The sequence below is a fragment of the Cervus elaphus genome, chromosome 25 (genome assembly GCF_910594005.1).
Source record: "Cervus elaphus chromosome 25, mCerEla1.1, whole genome shotgun sequence".
In the NCBI taxonomy this organism is placed as follows: Eukaryota; Metazoa; Chordata; class Mammalia; order Artiodactyla; family Cervidae; genus Cervus; species Cervus elaphus.
In genome coordinates, this window is record NC_057839.1 from 59,185,638 (window position 1) to 59,209,587 (window position 23,950).

The following is a 23,950-nucleotide window of genomic DNA, read 5'->3' on the forward strand; positions in this document are numbered from 1 at the left end:
AAAAACAAGGTTTGGGAAACAGCAAACCTGAAGAGTACTGATAACTCAACACAGACTTGAAGTAAAGGCACAATTTCAAAAAGTAAGAGACAAACGCTATTCCACAGAAAGAGCTGGCGGAAGCAAAACACAGTCTTTGTTTAAAAAAATATGAATTTATTTTTCTTAGCCTTCAGAAAGCATCAGTTGGAAAGAAAAGCTATTATGATCTGACCACTCAGGATTTACAAATGGGCTACAATTTTTCTAGTGGTTTCTTTTAGACAGAATTATAAATACCAGGTGAAACTATATTTCCAACAAACATGAAAGTAAATCCAAGAAGACTACAAATCCAAAGCACATTTTGAAAACAGTGGCAGGCAATTATAAAATGTACGACATGACTTAGCAACTGAACAAAAAAGATAATACTCAAAACCAAACTTCCCTACAAGGCTTTTGCTCCTCGCAAGTTTCCCAGATAGCCGAGGAATCCTGAATGAACGCACCTGCTCAAGGAGCATCTGAAAGACAAGCTTGTAGAACTTTCCATTTAATACATAAAAATATTTCCAATCAGGAGCTCCATCAAGGCAGGGCAGCCAGCCCCTCCTTCACTCAGCAGTGGGGGGTGGCTGCCATCTCCCTGCCTGTGACCTCCCCTAGAAGAACAACCAGGCCAGGAAAAGGGCAGAAGTCGGTCCTTCTTTATAGGCAGAACAAGGCTGGGAAGTCGATGCCTCCTTGCTGTTCGGAGGATGTGGGGCAAGCTCGTTCCTCTGTACTTCAGTGCCCTCTAATGGCACCGTGACAGCTCCAAGGCTGAGGTCACCCCACAGGGAGCCACCGAGACTTAAGACCCAGACAGTGGTCTCAGCATCTAAGTCAAAAGGTGAGCCATGCAAGAAATTTTACAGGTTGCTTAACTTCACTCCCTGCTTGTAATGTAATTACAAGGCTGTAAGCAATGATGGCAAATACAGATGTGATCTGATCACAGGGCCCTCCAGCTCTGAATTCTGTGATGTACATGGCATGATCCAACCCGTCCATCCTAAAGGAAATCAGTCCTAAATAGTCATTGGAAGGACTGATGCTGAAGCTGAAACTCCAGTACTCTGGCCGCCTGATACGAAGAAATGATTCATTTGAAAAGACCCTGATGCTGGGAAAGACTGAAGGCGGGAGGAGAAGGGGATGACAGAGGATGAGATGGTTGGATGGCATCACCGACTCAATGGACATGAGTCTGAATTAACTCTGGGAGTTGGTGACGGACAGGAAGGCCTGGCATGCTGCAGTCCATGGGGTCACAGAGAGTTGGACACAACTGAGTGACTGAACTGAACTGATGTGTGTGGCATTAACATTTACAGTGAAATGAAGCAGACACAAAACTCAACACGTGTCTGTGGGCTCTTGGAGACTGAGGGGGCGAGGAGGAACCTTCTAGTTCCAGCATTCACCAGGGCCTGACAAACAACGGTCCCTGCCATTTCTCTATTCCTCTCCAGCGGAGCCCACAGTTCCTCATTTCTTGCATCGATGTATTTCAAAATTAGAATTAAGCTTCTTCTATAATTTACTCCTAACCATTTTTTTCTTTTTAATGGTTTCCAGGACTTCCCTGGGAAGTCTGAGAAGATCTCACACGCCGAGGAGCAACTAAACTCCTGTGCCCCAAACACTGAGCCTGCACTCAAAGCCTGAGAACCACAGCTCTGGAGCCCGCAGGCCTGGAGCCCGTGCGCTGCCCAAGAGAAGCCGCTGCAGTGAGAAGCCTGTGCACCACGACGAGAAAGTAGCCCCTGTGCACAACGAAGACCCAGCACCGCCAACATAAATGAATACACTTTAAAAAACAGGTTCTGGAACATTTCAAAGTAGACTAAGCCTAAGGCTCACTTGAAAAAAGAAGCTTTTTTTTTTTTTTAAAGTACCACATTCCAGCTACACAGAGCAAACATATGATTCAGAACCATTTGCCCTGCATTGCAGGAGCTCTTCTGCATAACCTCCACGAGAGCCCAGGAAAACCAGGAACCATGCTCCACGCACACCTTCTCGGCCGGAAGGGAGCAGAGGCAGAATCACGGGGAAAGGCCTCAGAAAGAGGCTGGCAGGCTTCTAAACTTTTCCATCATCCATCCATCCATCCATCCATCCATCCATCTCCTGAAAAAAATACAACTCACTCCTCCTGATATTATCCTGGCTGTAATTACGGAAGTACATAAAATTTCTTAAGGACAACAAAGAACCTCAGGGAAGGAGGCAGGGAAGAAAGGAGGGAGGTAGGTTGTTCTCCACAAAGCTTCACCGTGGATGTGCCATGCGCAGTGGCTCAGTCATGTCCGACTCTTGGCGACCCCTGACTGTAGCCCGCCCGGCTCCTCTGTCCACAGGCTTCTCCAGGCAGGAACACTAAAGCGGGGTGCCACGCCCTCCTCCAGGGGATCTTCCCCACCCAGGGATGGAACCCAGGTCTCCCGCATTGTAGATGGATTCTTTACCATCTGAGCCACCGGGGAAGCCCTCACCTTGGATGTTCTCATCAAACTCCAACCAAACCATCACCACCAAGACGGGCTGACACCTTTAGGAATTTCCCAAACCTTTAAAAATTACTTTTCCCATTCTTAATTTGGAAATCAATCTAAAACAGTCCAAAGTTGTCCAAGAAGTATCTTTTTTTTTTTTTTTCAGTGGGTTTTGTCATACATTGATATGAATCAGCCATAGATTTACACGTATTCCCAATCCTGATCCCCCCTCCCACCTCCCTCTCCACCCGATTCCTCTGGGTCTTCCCAGTGCACCAGGCCGGAGCACTTGTCTCATGCATCCCACCTGGGCTGGTGATCTGTTTCACCATAGATAGTATACATGCTGTTCTTTTGAAATATCCCACCCTCACATTCTCCCACAAAGTTCAAAAGTCTGTTCTGTATTTCTGTGTCTCTTTTTCTGTTTTGCATATAGGGTTATCGTTATCACCTTTCTAAATTCCATATATATGTGTTAGTATGCTGTAATGTTCTTTATCTTTCTGGCTTACTTCACTCTGTATAATGGGCTCCAGCTTCATCCATCTCATTAGGACTGGTTCAAATGAATTCTTTTTAACGGCTGAGTAATATTCCATGGTGTATATGTACCACAGCTTCCTTATCCATTCATCTGCTGATGGGCATCTAGGTTGCTTCCATGTCCTGGCTATTATAAACAGTGCTGCGATGAACATTGGGGTGCACGTGTCTCTTTCAGATCTGGTTTCCTCAGTGTGTATGCCCAGAAGTGGGATTGCTGGGTCATATAGCAGTTCTATTTCCAGTTTTTTAAGAAATCTCCACACTGTTCTCCATAGCGGCTGTACTAGTTTGCATTCCCACCAACAGTGTAAGAGGGTTCCCTTTTCTCCACACCCTCTCCAGCATTTATTGCTTGTAGACTTTTGGATAGCAGCCATCCTGACTGGCGTGTAATGGTACCTCATTGTGGTTTTGATTTGCATTTCTCTAATAATGAGTGATGTTGAGCATCTTTTCATGTGTTTGTTAGCCATCTGTATGTCTTCTTTGGAGAAATGTCTGTTTAGTTCTTTGGCCCATTTTTTGATTGGGTCATTTATTTTTCTGGAATTGAGCTGCAGGAGTTGCTTGTATATTTTTGAGATTAATCCTTTGTCTGTTTCTTCATTTGCTATTATTTTCTCCCAATCAAGCTACCAACGGTATTTTTCACAGAACTAGAACAAATAATTTCACAATTTGTATGGAAATACAAAAAACCTCGAATAGCCAAAATAATCTTGAGAAAGAAGAATGGAACTGGAGGAATCAACCTGCCTGACTTCAGACTCTACTACAAAGCCACAGTCATCAAGACAGTATGGTACTGGCACAAAGACAGAAATATAGACCAATGGAACAGAATAGAAAGCCCAGAGATAAATCCATGAACCTATGGACACCTTATCTTTGACAAAGGAGGCAAGGATATACAATGGAAAAAAGACAACCTCTTTAACAAGTGGTGCTGGGAAAACTGGTCAACCACTTGTAAAAGAATGAAACTAGAACACTTTCTAACACCATACACAAAAATAAACTCAAAATGGATTAAAGATCTAAATGTAAGACCAGAAACTATAAAACTCCTAGAGGAGAACATAGGCAAAACACTCTTCGACATAAATCACAGCAAGATCCTCTATGACCCACCTCCCAGAATATTGGAAATAAAAGCAAAACTAAACAAATGGGACCTAATGAAACTTAAAAGCTTTTGCACTACAAAGGAAACTATAAGCAAGGTGAAAAGACAGCCCTCAGATTGCAAGAAGTATCTTAATATTTCCAGATGTTATCTAGGATATAGGTCCAGATGTTATGCACAGCTTCAGTCTAGCTACTGAACTATAGATATACACATACAACTACAGAAATACACATATACACATATGCATACACAGTTAATCCCTTGGCACTTCCCCCTTACGGCAAGGGTCCCCAGCCTCTAGGATCTAATGCCTGATGATCTGAGGGAGAGCTGATGTAATAATAAAGAAATAAAGTGCATAATAAACATAACGCGCTTGAATCATCCCAAAACTGTCCCCTGGTCCGTGGAGAGTGTCTTCCATGAAACTGGTGCCTGGTGCCAAAAAGGCTGAGGACGGCTGCCTTAGGGGCCCCTGGTGATGCGGCTGGTCTCCATAGTGGGGAGACCAAGATGCCTGGGGCTTGTCCTGGGCTCTGTCCTCTTCTTGTCATCCTGACCCCTAAGTCCCCTGGGTTCCCACGCCCCGTCCCACTGGCTCACAGCTCCACACCCTGCCTTCCTTATCGCATCCCCTGTGGGCAAGAGATTAGTCTCTTCTCCCACCTTTCTTAACAGTTGAACTGTGGGCTCCTTCCGAGCTGCGGTTACTAAGATGACTGACAGTCAAGTCTCTTCTCCGGTCCTGTGATAAAAGGCACTGAAAGCTCGCCCTGAAGCCACCAAAAAGATCAGCAGTCAGCCTCTGTCTGCTCCCGGCAGGTTCCCAATCCCTAGGCAAATATTCACTCCAGGACTCCCTAACTCTACCTGAGAAACTCTCCAGGAAAGATGAACATCCCCTAACCATTCTTATCAGGAGATGCAATCAGATCTGTGACTGTGGGAATGTAAACAGAAGAGGACATTAAACCTTGAGGTTCTGTAATGATCCCATGAGAAAACCCATCCTTCTGACTTCAAGTAACAAGCACAGGACAGGTGAGACGCAGGGACCATCCCTGAAGAGCCAGGCCCAGTGTGGGTAGAACCCCCGGGGTCAGGCATCACTGAAGGATGTAAAAAACCTAGCTGGCAAAAGCCTAGCAGCCCAGGACCCAAGGCGGAACCATGACTTGCTTCTCCGTGGACCCATTGCTTCTCCTGAAACCCATTTCTTTGTGTTCAAGGGGCCGAAATCGTCAATATTTTAAAGATCTCCCATGCTGGCAACGTTCCCAGGCAAGGAAGTGATCCCTCCCTTCTCCGGTCACCCCTAACTCCCCAACATTAACCATGAAGGTTCCTTCAGGAAGATCCAGTTAGACAACGACTCCAATGGAGGGCCAACTCTCCCCCATTCTAACGTAAACAAAGATAGTCTTCAATTAGCAAAATCGGGGAATTTCTTCCATTTCTTCATCTACTCATTCATTCATTCAACAAATACTGAGTATCTATTATCCCAGACACTTGCTAAAAACACCAGAGAATAAGACACAGCCCAGTGCCCCTTAGACTTTCATCCCTGTCCTCCAAGACCCCCTGACTTGCATGTCGGTCCATGATGGGCACCGAGCCTATCTCCCCACCTGGAATCTTGCTCTCACACCGCACTCGTCACCCTACAACCAGAGCCATCTTTCCAGGATGAGTGGATCCCGTCCTCTCCGTTCATTTCAGTTCAGTCGCTCAGTCGTGTCTGACTCTGCAATCCCATGACTGCAGCATGCCAGGTTTTCCTGTCCATCACCAACTCCCAGAGCCTACTCAAACTCATGTCCATTGAGTTGGTGAAGCCATCCAACCGTCTCATCCTCTGTCGTCCCCTTCTCCTCCCACCTTCAACCTTTCCCAGCATCAGGGTCTTTTCAAATGAATCAGTTCTTCCCATCAGGTGGCCAAAGTCTTGGAGTTTCAGCTTCAACATCAGTCCTTCCAATGAACACCCAGGACTGATTTCCTTTAGAATGGACTGGTTGGATCTCCTTGCAGTCCAAGGGACTCTCAAGAGTCTTCTCCAACACCACAGTTCAAAAGCATCAATTTTTTGGCACTCAGCTTTCTTTATCGTCCAACTCTAACATCCATATATGACCACTGGAAAAACCATACCTTTCACTAGACGGACTTTTGTTGGCAAAGTAATGTCTCTGCTTTTTAATATGCTGTCTAGGTCGGTCATAGCTTTTCTTCCAAGGAGCAGATGTCTTTTAATTTCATGGCTGCAGTCACCATCTGCAGCGATTTTGGAGCCCCCCAAAAATAGTCTCTCACTGTTCCCATTGTTTCCCCATCTATTTGCCATGAAGTGATGGGACCAGATGCCATGATCTTAGTTTTTTGAATGTTGAGTTTTAAGCCTACCCATCCTCTACTACCACAGAATCAAGTCAAAGCCCACAGCCTGCGGGTTTGACCTTGATGTGGTGAAATGGGGAAGCGCTAACCCTCCGCAGGCTGGCCGAGAGCACTAAAGAGGACAGAAACATTCCGGGCGCTCAGGTTCACAAAACCGTCCCCTCAGTGTGTCCCGAAGCTCACAGAAACAACTCTAGAGCCTTAGGCATGGAGGTCACCGTTCCAGACCTGCCGCCACCTGGGTCTCCAGACAGACACTGCCGTTGCATCTCTCCTCTCTCCCCCAGTTCCTGTCGCCCAGTCCTCGACCGCCTGACTTTCCAACCACCCGTCTAAGACCAGCTCAAACCATGCATCTCCCAGGAAGGCCTTCCTGGCACCCCCAAACTGTCACTTACATCTCGATGTACAGGAGCCTTCATCTTGATTACACGCTGTACCCCTGATGTTTTAGGGTTTGGACAAAGCTCCTTGGAACCCCCAAATCCGCTTACGTCCTTATGGCACAGAGATGTCCCATTAGATGGCACATGCATAGCAGGTAGACGATCCCCATGAGGGTGGCTAGTTTTATTTACTCCCTCATCTGGGGAGCAGCTTAATGGGCAAGATCAAGTTCATGCCTTGGCAAAATCATACAACAGGTAAAGACACAGGCGCTAACTCGGAGCATGTTATGGGCTAATTCAATGGACCTTTTTTTTTTCCAGAGTATTAGCTAACAGTCCAACACCCGACCCCAACCCCCCAAAAAAATAGTCCAACACCCACCTGGAGAAGAGTTTTTCCAAGATATAACTCAGTGAGGGTGATGCTCACACACATGAAGGACTGTGGTGGGACTAGAGGGGAGGACCCACGGGCTTTTTTAGAAGAGGATCTCCCCGTCAGAGGGGCTTCTTTGGGGGGAGTCAGCCTACTTCAGGAAACCGGGTTTCTGGCACCCATTCACCTCACTCAACATGTTGAAGCCACTAAATCCACCAAGCCGAGAGGTGGGCAGACCACATCAGTTAAGTGGGAGAATGGGTTTGATGGCATCCTGCTACGGCCTACTTCCGACACTCCCACCCCACGTGAAGGAGTGCAGCAACGATGCAGTGTGTTGTTATGGTAAACTGAAGCTGGTCCTAAACTGAAAAACACTGCCTGGCAGTCGCACAAGTCTTCATTCATTCATTCATTCATTCATTCAGCCAAACAGCCACTGAGGGCTGCCCTGAGAGTAAAGCAGAGATGAAAGGAACAGGACACTATGTGATCGCCAGGAAATACGACATCGTGCATGTGATGTCACTTTGTCAAGTCCGACTCTTTGTGGCCCTATGGTGTATGCCCGCCAGGCTCCCCTGTCCATGAGATTTTCCAGACAAGAATACTGGAGTGAGTTGCCATTTCATCATCCAGAGGATATTTCCCACCCAGGGATCGAACCCAGGTCTCTTAGTCTCTTGCACTAGCAGGTGGGTTCTGACCACTAGCACCACCTGGGAATGACAAATGGTATTTCTTTCATTTTTAAGCTAACGATGACCAAGGTTAATACTGTCTAGTATGTAGGACGTGTGTTTGGGCAAGTCTTCAGCAAGCCTTTCAGCCGCCTGCCTCACCCCCATCCTTTGATTTGGACGCAGGGTCACTGCTCTGGGACAGCACTTAAGCCCTCCCACCCCACAGCGCCTGACTCCCACCCCAAACACTGTCCACACAGAAATTATGAAATTGCCTTTGCTTGTTATAAAAACAAACAAACAAAAGAAAACTAACCACTAAACCAAAATTACGCGTGTTTTAAAAATCAGATGCCATCTCCCCCAAGCCTTCCCTTCCTCGGGGGCACTCGCTATTAATGGTCTCGCATCTTTTCTTGCAAGAAATTTTCCACAAACGGGGGTACACTCTTCTGGGAGGGCCATCTTCACATAAACGTCTTCATCCTCACTGCTCGTGTGGAAGCTGTTTTTCTTCTTCCTCAGTATTTACAGATGCCGCTTCACAACCCAAAGCAAGCCAACAAAACCACACGTGGGATCTCTAATTGGCTTATTATGTTTCTGTGGACTTTGACTGCTTTGGTCTTTACAAGTGTATCTTCTGCTGACGCATCTTTCTAAAGCTCTACTATTTTCTTCGCTTATCCTCAGCTCACCTTTCCTGGCCTGTGCTCAAGACAGCAGAATTTTTCCCTGTGTGTGATTAACTTCTCGAGTTTCAGAAACACATTTGCAGTTCTGACATCCTACAGAATCCTCTGAGGGCAGTTGCTCGCTCTGCTTCATGCTATCAACTCGGTTCCTTGTCTCACAAGCCAAACCGACAGAGCAATTTCCTGTTTGCATAACGAGTCCAAACCATTCCCGATCATTTAATTGACAAAACGTTTCCCTTCAAGAGCAATTATTATTTCTACAAAATGCTCACAGAGCCGTGGACTGCAAAACACCTTCTCCTGCCCACATCCTACCCTGTTCTGGTTCCTGAGAAAAACATGGCTGGCTTAATGAACTGGTTTTGCAATTATCATAATTACCTTTCTACCTAGAAAAATTAATGTTGGCTGTTTTCAAATTCAAGCACAGCTAGTGTTAGGCACTAAGCTAGGTGGTCAGACTCATCAGCCTATTCCCAAAAGCTTCCTTTTCTGAAGAGAGTGGCCCAGGGGCTTATTCTTATGCGACTGGGCCCCCCAAGGAGCTCGGAGAGCTGGAGAAGGCAGAGGACAGCTGCTGCTCTCGTCATGGGGCAAGAGTGCATGCTGGCCCGTGGATACGCAATGAGCACCTGATCCAAGGGATATGGACACAGGCGAGAAAATCCTTTAATAATTACAGTGAAACTCTTAATATTTCACAGTTTGTGACAGCTTGGGGACAATTAAGAGAAACTAATAATGGTGCTTTCAACCTCACGACTTCAGTTCTCACGGTCACACCGAGACCATGACTCCTCCATCTTCTTTCCCTGCCAGTCACCTTCTATGACTAAAACAGCATCGCAAAGAAGCACACGCTGCATCAAAATGATGATTCCTGAGGCGCTGTGAACACGCGCACTTCAGAGAACTCAAAAACCATCAGCAGAATCAAACCAAACTATGCGAAAATTAAACAACATAGGGGCTTCGCAGGTGGCTCAGGGGTAAAGAATCCACCTGTCAATGCAGGACATCCACGTTTGATCCCTGATCCGGGAAGATCCCACATGCTGTGGAGCAATTAAGCCCATGGGCCACAACTATTGAGCCTGTGTTCTAGAGCCCGGGAACTTCAATGACTGAGCCCACGTGCCCCAGAGCCTGTGCTCTGCAACAAGAGAAGCGGCAGCGAAGAGCACCGTCCCTAGAGAGCAGAGCCTGCTCCCCGAAACTAGAGAGAGCCCGCACAGCAGTGAAGACCCAGCAGAGCCAGAAATAGATAAACAAATACAATTATTAAATACATACACAGAGAGAGTCATTAAAAGGATCTGGAACTCACCAGACTCCCATTGAGAGCAGAAGGGTGGTCAGTGTGTGTGGAGGACCCAAGTGTACTCCCATATGTCAGCCCAGACAGCGGACACCCCTGGCCTTCAGGTGGCCCTCGGGGGACTGCAGAGTGAGCCACGCTCCGGGTCCAGAGGAAGGCTCTGTCCCCAACCCATCGCTGTGGCCTCAAGCCACCTCCCCGGATGCCACGGGCTTCCCTGCACACCCAGAATTCCTCATCGCAAGTGACACCTCATCTACACCATTGCCTTCCCCTCTGTTTTAGGGTAAAGACATGACTTTTATCATCTTACTAAAGCTACATCGTATTTTATAAGCTCCCCAGCTTTAATTCTCAAAACCCTGGTAGCAAGACAATCTTCCTTATTTCATCGGGAATACACAGTACCAGGACCGGGCTTACTCTTACATTTGTAACAACAACAAAGGTGTCAACTGTTTAGCAACAGACAGTCGTAAAAGCCCACTTTACGTTAATTAGACAACTACTTAGGAAGCACCCTGGAGCCTCTGAGATGGCACTTCCTGCCACGTGGGGAGAGAAACACGATTGGCTTACGACTGAATAATCCGAGTGGAGACAGACCTAAGATTGTCCCAGCACCGTGCACAAGCACCCGGGGCACTGTTCTCACAAATAAACGTAACTGAGGAGGCCCTGCTGCGAGACCGGAACTGAGGGGCTCCGGGGGAGACCCTGCCTCGTCTGCTGTGGTCCGGGCACACGGGCTCAGGGCGTGAGCAGCCTGAACATGCGTGCTCAAAGCGCGGCTCTCACTCATGGCGAGACAGAAGCTGCACATGTGTGTACGCACACGTGCGTGTTTGCGTAAGCTGTGCTGCATGTGTCTGTGCATGCGTGTGCATATGTGTATTCTCCTCTCCCCCATCTGGCCTATCTTGCTTTCTCGAGCACAGACGGGTCTCCTCTATGACACCCGCACCCACACTCTCATCCAGCACATGTCACTCCCAAGAGGAGGGGCTCCACCACACGGACCCCTGTGCGGACACCTGCACCCAGACACTCACCCCACATGAGGGGGGCCCCCGCTCACCCGCTGGACTGCACATGGGCCCCCCCACCGTTAGGACACCTGTACCCACGGGCCCGCCAGCACCAGGCACCCCCACGAGGCGGCCCCGCTCACCCGCTGGACTGCACACGGGCCCCCCCACCGTTAGGACACCTGCAGCCACACACTCACCCCGCACGCGGCGGCCCCGCTCACCTGCTGGACGTCCTGCTGGAAGACGCAGAGCTGCAGCCGCTGGTGCAGCCGCACCTTGCGGTGCTGCCAGATGTTCTCCAGCTGCCGCTGGTGGTGCAGCACCTCGTGGATGACGTCCAGGACGTGGTGCACGGCCTTCGAGTAGTTGGCCGAGGCCGTGAGGGAGTCGGAGCTGCCGGGAGTCAGGGGCCGCTGCAGCTTGTCGAGCAGGGACTTCCCGTCCTGGCTCACCTGCCGGCAGGACACATGAGCCATTATGAGCCGGAGGCCACTCCAGAGGCACACTCTGCCCGGGCCACGCCACGGAGCCTGCCCTCCAGAGCGCGCGGCGGGCGGGCACAGACACACGCTCACCTACACACACCCACACCCAAACCTAAGTCAAGTTTCACTCAAAGGCACGTTTTATAAAGACTAAAATAAAATTTAGAACAAACCCATCAGTTATTCAATGACGTCACAAAACCAAATGTGGCAAATCACAGAGTTAAAAGGACTTTCAATTTTCACAAAACATTGTACTAGATGCTAGTCTTAATAAGCATGGTATTCTGCCTGGTGGCTCAGACAGTAAAGAATTCACCTGCAGTGGGAGAGACCCGGTTCGATCCCTGGGTTGGGAAGATTGCCTGAAGAAGGGAATGGCAACCCACTCCAGTATTGCTGCCTAGAGAATTCCATGGATAGTCTGGCAAGCTTACAGTTCACGGGGTCCCGGAGTCTGATACGACTCAATGACTAACACACACAAACATTCTGTCTTAAATGACACATGTGTGCGTGTGTGCATGAGTGCTAGGTCACTTGAGTCGTGTCCAACCCTTTGCGACCTCATGGACTTTAGCCCACCAGGCTCCTCTGTCCATGGGATTCTCCAGGCAAGAATACTGGAGTGGGGTGCCACGCCCTCCTGCAGGGGATCTTCCTGACCCTGGGACTGAACCCACGTCTCTTATGACTCCTGCACTGTCTAGCGCCATCTGGGAAAACCCAAATGACATATGGGCTGATATAAAATTTCATTGCTGGGCTATCTGCAAATTGAAGTTTAAAAGTAATACTTTTCTTGAGTTATATTAGAGAGAACACAGCAACTACAATGGAACAAAATTTTAAAGCTGAATCTTGAAATCTAAGGAAAAAAAACAAAAAAACCCAATAATCTAGCACCAGGCATAAATATGTACTTTCACTTTATGACATAGCTGGATAGCAATTTTACTTCACAAAATAAAAAGAAAACTAAAGTGCCACTTTATTTTAGTTCACTAACTTAAAAGAAGTAATTTTAATTAAACGGCCATTATTTTTAAAGGAGATTTCCGCGCTCTACTATAGCAGTTAACTATCCAAGTACAGTTAAATGAAAGTCATCAGACTAACCAAAAAAATTACGGAAAGGTGTGGGTGGAATACAGAAAGAAAAGCATTATGTATTTTTAAACTTAGGAATGATTATGCCAGGTGTGGTAGAAACAGTATGATCAGACTGGACAAAAGGATGGGATGGACATAAAGTATGTGTGATTCAGGGCGCTTCTTAAGCCCATCCTCATGACAATGACCTTTGTGCTCAGATTCTTCAGAAAGTCTCCTTGGGTATCCATGAAAAGGAGGAACAAAAGAGGGCCTTGCTAACAGACACAAAACTGGTTCAGGGGCAAAGTCTTAGCACAGAGGAGACAGGGACAGTGGGTGAGTGGGACCGGCCAAAAGAAGCTGAAACCTGGGGGCAAGCGAGAGGCCTGGGGAATTTTCTAATCTCTCCTTTAATCCTCTTACAACTGAAACTGTGCTGGGATGTGACATGTTTGTTTTCTAATAACAGAACTTGAGACCTCCATTGGAAGTGCTGACTCCTCCTTAGGAAGGCTGGTGATATCAGACTTCACAGATTAAAACTGATCTAGTTCTTCAACTTGGCAAAACGGAAGCAGAAACAAAGCAAGCTGACACAACCAAAGGGAACGGGGAAAAAGACACAACTAAACGACTGTACTGTGTCAGGCACGTGTACTAACAAAAACAGGGGAAATGCAGGTCTTCTGAAGAAGGGAGCTGCCCCCCGGAGTCACTGACACTTGTGCGGGCACTTCTGATACAATGATTTGGGCGGAGGGCATGATGACTTCTTTGGGGGAGAGGATTTATTGTGACCGATTCAGAGAAGCAGTCTATTACCTCCGAATCAAACACCACCCTGCTTTTTGTATGGGCTGGCCAAAAAGTTCATTCGGGAAAACCTGCACGAACTTTATCACCAACCCAGGAATCTGAGTTAGGCTGAGACGTATAAATGAGTTGTTTGTTTTTTTTTTGCTTTTCTTTTTTCCTCCTACTCTAACACACACTGGTTTTTCCAGGAATGCATGCTTGGAAATCAAATGCATACATGTTAATCAAAGGAAGGCATGCTTGATTTTCTCTGAAACTTCACAGGAGTTGCTCACCACTTTATTAATAAAATACCAGTATGATAATACATTCTCAGTATTTGAGTCACAAATATAACACACATCCAGTCTGCATCTGCAGTGGCCATATTGACAAAGGTTTTAAATACATGGCCAGCACCTAAATATCTAATTATTTTCTATTTGCATGTACTTAGGTATGTGTAGACTAAAACCATAAATTATAGTTACATAAATAAAATTTATATTGTAATTTATTAATAAATTATAATTAATTTATAATTATTTTAACTTATTTTATAAATAATATAAATAAACTTAATAAATAAATTTTTTACCATAAATTACCTTTCTTTTTTTTAAATTACCTTTCTTTTGTCTCTAATTTATATTGTAGCACATATGTAATTTATATAGACAAATTTTTTTTCTGAAAATAGATGATTACCCATACATTTTATTTCAGCAGGTATCATACAATTTCAGTCAAACAGTGGAGGTGCAGTGTTTCTTAGGACTGAGGACCAATACTCCAAGTTACATATTTCACATTTGTATAGAACCTAGAAAGAATTTCTTACAAATATTCCCTCTGCTTTTTACTCCTTATAAAACACAGTCAGGAAATGTTCACCAGAGCATACGACTTGGTGAACACGTGTCGTAAGGCTACAGATTAGAAGGTGCGGCAGACTCTGACCGCTGCCTCCCAAAGTCCACTAGCTTCTCCCTCGGAGCCAAACCCCACAGTCAGGAACAGCAATACCCCAGCTCTAAAGCTGCACTTCCTAGACCCACTTATAAACAGGAGTGGCCAACATGCAGAAGTTAAAACTGTGGAAGGGGGCTTCCGAGAAAGCTGCCTAGGAGGCTGGGTATGCTCACTCCCCCTGCCTATTTCTCTTTCCTGCTGCCAGGAACCTGGTGGAGATGGCTAGCGCTTCAGCAGCTACTGAGGACCTTGAGGCAACCGTAAGGATAGTAGCCTACCTGCTAAAAGAGGCAAAGCAAAAAGACAAAAGGATCCAGACATCCTCTTACTAAGAGAGCTACCAGACCAGCCCTGGAACGCAAGCCCTGGGACTTCTCCACGGGCAAAAAGGCAACCTCTATCTTAAGCCACTGTTTCAATCTTAAACCACAATACAGAATGACCAATGTTTCCAGATCTTACCATGTTTCCAAAGGCATCCATACAACACCACTAATACTCTACTACTGAGAATAAATGATCTGAGCAAGAATATTCCAGCTAATCTTTCTTGATATCTGTGCAACTGTTTGACAGAGCTCAAGAGTAGGAATCATTACTGGGCTAAACAACATGCCTACTCATGATGGAGGGGCAGTAGGAAATGACTGAGTACGTGAACGTGTAATCTCACCTTAACATAAGGGGACACATTAAGCAAAGCTCTTTCTTCTGGGAGCCGTAAGCAGAGATTAAACTGTCTCTGTTGGTGCTACTGCTGCATTGTTACTGGGGGTAGGGAGCATGCCAGCGGAAGTGGCCAGAAAAATCCCAGGCAGGAGAACATCTGTTCTACCAAAACTGGACCCCATGGAACTTCAAGTGCGTGCTCCCACGTAGCACCTCTCCAGTAGAACTTTCAGAAAGAATTCGACTTTATTTTAGTGTGTTGTTCACAGACGTGTCAATTCAAAAGGTATTATCTAAGCATGTGCTGCTGCTGCTAAGTCGCTTCAGTCGTGTCCGACTCTGTGCGACCCCACAGAGGGCAGCCCACCAGGCTCCTCTGTCCCTGGGATTCTCCAGGTTAAGCATGTGAAAGATATCATATGCACATTTTGGTAACTTTTAGCAAAATGTCTTTGTCTTTTTTATGTACAGTAGAAGAACTATATGGGGAAAAATGTTAGAATTTTATAAAGAGGACTGTTCTACTGTACAGAAATAAAAGATTTTTAAGTGGTACAGAATAACCAGCACAAAACAAATTTTTTAATTTAACTAATATTTTTAATAAAATATTGAAAATAGCAGCCAAACTATTCACATATAATGTAAGTACTAAACAATTAGTATATATGAGTTTATGGTATATGATACAGTTTTGAATTTTTTAACTATAGAACCAGTTGAATTAACTTACTTAAGTTGTATGTTTTGTCTAAAAATGTGTTGTCAGCTTTCAGGCAGTCAAACCCTGTCTCACAAAGGGACAGTATCTCAAAAGATGAAAATCAACATTTACTATCAAAAAGCAGGACTTAACCTGCTATAATTTTTCAAAAGATCAAGTTGGCTCCTTTTTTCACATTCTGCTTTTTGTTTTTCTTGGAATATAGTGCTCAGTGACTTGAAGGGCAGTGGAAGTTACATTTTACAAAGAGTTCAGTTCAGTTCAGTTCAGCTGCTCAGTCGTGTCCGACTCTTTGCGACCCCATGAACTGCAGCACGCCAGGCCTCCCTGTCCATCACCAACTCCTGGCATCCACCCAAACCCACATCCATCGAGTCGGTGATGCCATCCAGCCATCTCATCCTCTGTCGTCCCCTTCTCCTCCTGCCCTCAATCTTTCCCAGCATCAGGGTCTTTTCAAATCAGTCAGCTCTTCGCATCAGGTGGCCAAAGTATTGGAGTTTCAGCTTCAACATCAGTCCTTCCAATGAACACCAGGACTGATCTCCTTCAGAATGGACTGGTTGGATCTCCTTGCAGTCCAAGGGACTCTCAAGAGTCTTCTCCAACACCACAGTTCAAAAGCATCAGTTCTTCGGTGCTCAGCTTTCTTTATAGTCCAACTCTCACATCCATACATGACCACTGGAAAAACTAGATGGACCTTTGTTGGCAAAGTAATCTCTCTGCTTTTTAATATGCTGTCTAGGTTGGTCATAACTTTCCTTCCAAGGAGTAAGCATCTTTTAATTTCATGGCTGCAATCACCATCGGCAGTACTTTTGGAGCCCAGAAAAATAAAGTCAGCCACTATTTCCCCATCTATTTGCCATGACATTTTATAAATATACAAACTAATACACTCTAATATCTAAATGAGTTAGGAAGAAAGGAAGTGCTAAATAAAGCAAAAAAGTAGCTGAAGGTTAAAATTTTACCATATCATGGGTATGTTTGCTCTTAACATGTAAGAGGATACTTAACTGTTTAAAGTCAAGAACAATGGTCTGGTTCTTGATTATTTACTTTTAATCAAAGCTGCACGTAAAATCTGTAACTTGGGTTCCTGTGCACCACCCGATGAAAAGTTCCGCCAAACCTCAGAGGTTTGCCTATTCTTATTCCAGTACCTGGGTCTCTACACTTCTCACTAAATCTGATTCGAGCTCAGCGTCTCCAGCAGGAGTCCCCTTCACTGGCATGCAGGCTGTTGCTCTGATCTAAAGAAAGAGATCAGTACCTGGAGATCACTGCCGGTGGCTGCAAAACCCAACAAACCGAGAGCCAAGCATGACCTGTGACAGGTCAGTGAGGTCTGAACGTGGTGCTGGATCAGGTCCTCAGTGCTAGGACAGTATTCCCATGATTTGACCAAAGTGGGCAAAATACACACGCTGCATAAAGGCAGTCATTTATCGAAGTGAACGTACACTCGGCATGTTGTGAAGAAACGGTGGTCCGTCTTCAAAACTTTTATGTGTTGACTCGAACCAGCGTCATCTACGGCGCTTCCTTCACGGGGTGTGGCTCGCCAACAGGGCAGAGCCCTCCACGCTGAGCCTGGAGGGTCCCCCCGCCCCACGGTCTTCTCCAGCACTCACGGCACTATCCTCAGATCAAGGTGTTTCCTGTTATATCAGTACATTGCCCCACAACATGCTCATTCAAGACGAATTTTTAACTGGGGAGTTTACAGTGGAGAAACCTGGTGAGACACCCAGCTCACCAGGCGCTCAAGGTTAACACCGTCAGCTGCAGGAGGGCTTGGTGTCCTGTGCCCCTGGTTTGACACTCAACCCAGGCAGCGCACACGGGCAAGGAGCTGAGGGTCATGCTACAGATGGAAAGACCTGGAATCTCTGACTGTCAAAGACATGGGGCAGTGAAAGATTGAGGAATGTTTCAGTGTGAAGATATGTCCACTGCATGCTTCTGGGGCTGGAAAGAGAGAGACGTAGCTGGGACAGGGGAGACAGATGGTCCACTGGATGGATGGCTGTTTGTATCAGTGGTGATGTGGTATCAGGTCACGGTATCTGGACACGGGTGGGGGCCAGGGGGCGCAGACAGAGCATAAAACTGGGCAATCTGGTCAAGGCAAGGGGGGAGCTCTCTGCTCTAACATTTTTCTACAGCATGAAACTATTTCAGATTTTAAATAATTTAAAGGGCAAAAAGAAAAAAGAAATCCCTCCTTCTCCTCTACTGAAAGTCTTCTCTGTCCAACAGTTCCAATTACCATCGCCTTAAATTCACAGCTCAGCTGCAAACATATTTTAGGCTAAAAATTGTGGTCTGACACAGCTTGGGAAGCTGTTTACTTGCCATCAGATTATTTTACACTATTAGTGCCAATTTAAGATCTAATGAAACTGCATCATAGGTAAATCAAAATTCCCATGTCAAGATGACCCTTTTGTTGAAGGCAGTGGAAACGGTGAGAGAATTCTGTGCTTTGCCAGAGTGCCAAGGGCCGCAGACAAGCTGCCTGGCCATGAGGCTGGAGGATGAGGCTGGTCAGGTCAGGCAAGGCCAAGCTAAGTCCGTGCAGGTCAAGACTGCAGCCCAGTCCTGCCAATCACCTGGTGTGAGAACTGTTCAATCCCATGGTAATCTGGAAGCTACCACTTCCAAAGCAGCTCCCGAGAAAATCATTAGAAAGCACGAGTGAAGGCCTCATTACACCAGGGATAACAGGGTCATTCATTCATTTTCTGTGTTACAGGTCAAAATTAGATGGCACCATGGAGATGGTACACTGGGAGAAAGAACTTTATGCTTTTTGGAACTCATACTTTCCTCATCAATCATTGTGATTAAAAAATTACAGATCTATTCAATTTTCACTTTTACTCTTAAAAAAGCTGTCACTTATTTATACAGTTCCTAATAAACACTGGATGCAATACAGAGTTGACTATTTTTTAACTGCATGACAACACAGAATAGTGTTTAAAAGGGATCCTGTTAGGTAAAGAGGTGTCCAGAGACACAAATACACAGACATCAACTTTCATGGGCAGGAGATCAGACCACATTCTGAAGCAAACACTGGAGGATATCACATGTCCATTTAATTCACCCACGGACAGAACAGGGTCAGGAGACCTGGGCTCAAGGTGTGAGAATGACAACTGCTTGGCGGACCAGGATGTGTCAAGACTGAAAAGCAAATGCCAGACAACTCTGACAGGTGTGGCTGCGGTTCAGATCAAGGAAAATCTGGATTTAAACATAGTCATCCCTTGGTAATGAGGGAGAAGGGTTCTAGGACTCTCCCCACCCAAAGACACCAAAGTCAGCGGATGCTCAAGTGTCTTGTATAAAACAGCCTAGAACAGCTGGTCCTGCGTATCCACATCGCACACCCACAGGTACAGAAGGCTGACTGTGTTTCCCAAGTATCTCCTCTGGGCTCAGCTCTCCGCCAGGGCGGCTGAGGCATTTTCTCCCTGAGTCTCACGGGAATGTTTCGGATCAGCATATAGTATGACAGATGCTCACGAGCAGTGCAGAAAGCGAGCACACACTGAACTCCTACCCACTCACCACTCACCTCCGGAAACTTGACCAGCATCATAAACAAAAGGAGACTGGGTCGGAAGGGGCAGATGACCACAACGTGGACAAGACTGACACCCCTGGACCGGGCGTGTATTTGGTGTCATCGCTGCATCTGGCGTGGGGTAAGACACGGAGGGAGCACAGTGGTGGCTGAGACTCATGGGCAGCCTGTCTAGGGTCAGTCCCCGCTCCTCCTCCTACAGCTGAGGACCGGGCACAGGTCACTTCGCCTCTGTGCTGTTCCCTCATCTGTAACAGGGGGCGGGAACAGTCCCAGCCCCAGAGCTGCGGGCATTAAATAAGTGGTTACATCATGGCCTGACAGCACAGCCTGGCACAGAAGGTGGCAGAAGATAAAGCAGGAATACGTTAAATAATGAATTTATAATAAAGAAAATGTTCCACTGAGATTCCTGAAAGAGCAGGCAACCAGACATACTTGAAAACAACTGTGTGTGCTGTGGCGTCCAGAACAAGACACTGCATCAGGCTTCCCTCGTTTCTATAAAGATGCATTCAGGAAGAGCCAATGGAGTTTGACAAGACTGCACTGCACGTAATATACATCTTTCCTAAATACATGCAGTCAAAAATGTTAAACTTCCGTTTATTAGCACAGATGAAAATCTGAGCACTCTGAAAAAAAATATCCACAAACACCTCAGGGCTGTGAGGAGTCTGCTGTCTGCCTCCATCCTTTCTTACTTACCAGCCTCACCCTCCATGGAGCTCAGAAGTCATAAGGAAACCGCAGTTCAACTCGGAACTTGTGCGTTTATTCTAGGCTAGCCAAAGCTTTGATCTTCCTGGCTTCAGGTGTTATGACACAAAGACAGTGTTGCTTTACCACGGCAATAGAAGAGCTGCGCACTCACCTCGGAGTAAGCAAGAGTGACGTGCTCGTACACCCCCTGGTGGTGGTGGATGGCGTCCTCCAGATCCTGGAGCTCCGAGGGCAGGTCCACCTCGCCGCAGGCCTTGCACCACGAGTCCACATTGCTCATATACTGGGGTGGTTTAAACAAAAACAAAAAGATCATGTCTACCAACATCAAACGATATTCAGAAGTAGCCCTCTTTCAACATGGCTTTGAAATAAGGGTGGCTGAAAGAGTGTCTAGGAAGAGAGCATGGCTGACTCCCTGGATCAAATGGCACTGACCTGGGTTCTCAAACCAGATTCCTGGACTCTGCAAACCAGCGCCCCGTCCCCCCCCCCCCAGCTTCAGGCAGATTTGGAGGTGGCCCAAGAACCTGCATTTGAAATGACAGCCTTGGGTGGCTCTGTGGTCACTCCTGGGAGCGCCTTTGCCCTGCGTTTGCTGTTTTTCAGGGAATCTGGTTAATTCTCCCATTTCACAGTTGAATCCGTGTTTCCATCTGCTCTGCACTGCTGGCCATGGGGGTCATGGCCACCCGGTCCACCTGCACCCCACCTCCCCCCGCAGCAAGGTGGGCTACTCCCAGAGCTGCGGTCCAGCCCTCCTACTCTCCTCTTTCATTACAAAGGCAGTGGAAGATTCCTGAAGTCATCTATCTAACAGTACGAAGACCAGAGGGTCCATCTGCCTACCTTTTCAAGAGTAAATACACACAGGAATTAAAGGAGATGCTGGGAAGGAGGCCGAAACTCCAGAGCTGTGCCCTCTGGAGGGAAGGAAGGCTGAGGGAGGTGGCGGAATCTTTGGGGTGTCCCTGCTGTGCATGTAAACGGGAAGGGCCGGCAGGCAGCAGTCCTCGGCCATGGCTGCTGACCTGTCCTCAGCCTTCTCCACTGCCACCCCCGCCTCATCAATAGCTGAGAAATCACAGCCAAACTTCCTAGGGAGACCCCAACAGCATCCATCATGGTAAGTGTCAAAGGCAAGCAGCAGAAGGCTCAATCAAGGATGCGAATTCAATTAACACTAATTCAAATAAACAGACAACGCATTTTCCTGGGTTTCTCCTCTTTTCTCTTTAGTTCTCGCTGTCTTTCCATTCATCAGGGAATGCAGAGCGTGACTATTTAAAACACGGTAACTGACCTGCCAGACGAGAAACATGCTATGATTCTCTTAAAATATATACGAGAATAACCTCCTGGGTACATAGGACATTTTTAGAAACTTAGACAAGCCACCTGAGTAACCACTGTTTCTAAAAATCCCTTTATTATTAATGTATTGGCTCAGGAAAATATCTGCATGGAAATCCCAGGGCTGGAAACCAATTCACAAGGCATTAAGTGTCATCTGAAGGCACGTGGTTTCACATAGCTTTAAACATGGCTACACAGAGGCGGGCCCCGGGGAAGGTCCTCACTACTCTCCCCCATGGTTCCTCCTGACATCACCAGGACAACGGAAGGATAATAAGTTATGTTATGCCTCTCCCCATTCCCATGTACACACATATGACTACTTAGGCATATTTCTAAGCATTTCCTGGATGGTGTTCCAAAAGCAGTCAAAAACACTGCTAAGACACAGTTAACCCCAATTTTTGAGGCTATCAGTAAAGAGAAACCTTCCGGCAGTTTTATGGACGCCTACAGTTAACCCACTCCAGTATTCTTGCCTGGAAAATCCCATGGACGGAGAAGCCTGGTAGGCTATAGTCAGTCCATGAGGCCGCAAACAGTCAGACACGACTGAGTGACTTCACTTTCACTTTTCACAGTTAATTAACTTATCATTTCTTAAAGTATCCTGAGAAGTACTGATTATATTTACCTGAAAAAACATAGAGCAGATCAACTTATTAACACAGAAATCTCATCAAAAAAGGACTCTGCACATTTAAGTTCACTGGGTTAAAATAACCCAGCAACAGAAAGAAACCTGACCATGGTTTTATAGGGACTTTTGTGCAAGTAGTTTTTGTCTTTGATTTAGAAGATGGCAACCCTTAAAGGGCCAGCTCCAGGCCCCAAATGTCTTCTGAAAAACTCGACACCCAAAGGAGATCCGAACCAGAGCAGCAATCCCTGCTGGAGAGCCGAAGAGGAGGAGGATGTTAACAGGTGCTTCATCAAGAAAAAAGACTAGGATCAAGTGTGGTGTTCAACAGGTACCCACAGAACAGCACCTCCTAGAGCCTACTAATACAACAATGCGCCCTGTGAATATGGGGTGGAGGGGGACTCTGATGTTGGTTTAAAAACCTGACTACCACCCCTACACACGCACACACCTCTTACTATCTCGACAAACACAGTTTGGGCTTGGAACAACGGGGGGGTGCCCATCACAGAGCCCGACACTTCCTAACGGAAGACAGCAGACAGAGGCTACTGTCCTCTAGTGGGATCAGAGCACCAGCTGAGGCTCTGATGCTATAAATGCTCAAATATAAACCAAATAACTTTGCCGACAAAGGTCATCACTTTGCCCACAAAGGCCCATATAGTCAAAACTATGGTTTTTCCAGTAGTCATGTAGGGATGTGAGAGCTGGACCATAAGTCTGAGCGTCAAAGAATTGATGCTCTCGAACTGTGGTGCTGGAGAAGACTCTTGAGAGTCCCTTGGACTTCAAGGAGATCAAACCAGTTAACCCTAAAAGAAATCAACTCTTAATATTCATTGGAAGGACTGATGCTGAAGCTGAAGTTCCAATACTTTGGCCACCTGATGCAAAGAGCCGACTCACTGGAAAAGACTCCGATGCTGGGAAAGACTGAGGGCAGGAGAAGGGGACGACAGAGAATGAGATGGCTGGATGGCATCACTGACTCAGTGGACATGAATCTGAGCAAACTCTGGGAGGTAGTGAAGGACAGAGAAGTCTGGCATGCTGCAGTCCATGGGGTCACAGAGAGTTGGATAGGACTGAGCGACTAAACAACAAAACCAAATGAGTGAACACACAGTATCTGGCCAGATGTGGAGGAGAGGCAGGAGAATGCAAGGGAATTCCAGGCAACTCTGAATTCAAACCAGGAGCTGACTTCAGAGCTGGAGATCCTGATGCCCAGCAGAGTGGTCGCTTTAGCACTGCTCAGAGAGGATGGCAGGAGGCTGGGTCAGCCAGTTTGCAAACGTGAGGCAGGCAGACGAAGGAAGAGTGATTAATACGTAAGCTTTAAAAGGAAAGCCTGAATAATTAACTAGCAGCCTTATTTTCAGAAGCATTTATGCCACTGCCCTCCATCTGCTGAGAGTGGGAACTTCCAGCTTGCTGAGATCGTCCAGCCTAGTGAATTTCACGCCCACCAGGAACGCCTGATACTGCATCAGCTGAACATAGGTGGTTAGCCCGATTTAGGAGCAAAGGGACAAGAACTTCCTAGAATGTAAACACTTAAAACCCTTATTTAGAGGGGCTTTCCCCTCTTTGGAAAAATTAAGGCTCAGTGAATTTTATATATATATAATACATGTATGAATTCCAAGTTCAGAGTTTCCTTTCTTATTTCTAATTTCCTCATTTTCGGCTTTCATTTCTAGGAAATATTACTCTACTGTTTCTTTCATCGTTTCTACTCCCTCACTATGAAAAAACACACTCCCTTCTCCTGGTTCCT

The 23,950-nt window shown here is 46.5% G+C and overlaps 1 protein-coding gene across 4 annotated transcripts in view; it reads right to left on the reverse strand.

Moving 5' to 3' along the window:
- TRIO (trio Rho guanine nucleotide exchange factor) overlaps nt 1–23,950 on the reverse strand; it is a 354,591-nt gene that overhangs the window by 175,481 nt on the left and 155,160 nt on the right. For all 4 annotated transcript variants that reach the window (XM_043887107.1, XM_043887109.1, XM_043887111.1 and 1 more), the window contains exons 8-9: nt 20,320–20,451; nt 11,323–11,553 (exon numbers count right to left, since the gene is read on the reverse strand). In XM_043887107.1, the coding sequence (XP_043743042.1) occupies nt 11,323–11,553; nt 20,320–20,451 (363 nt within the window). The remainder of the gene's footprint in view (nt 1–11,322; nt 11,554–20,319; nt 20,452–23,950) is intronic.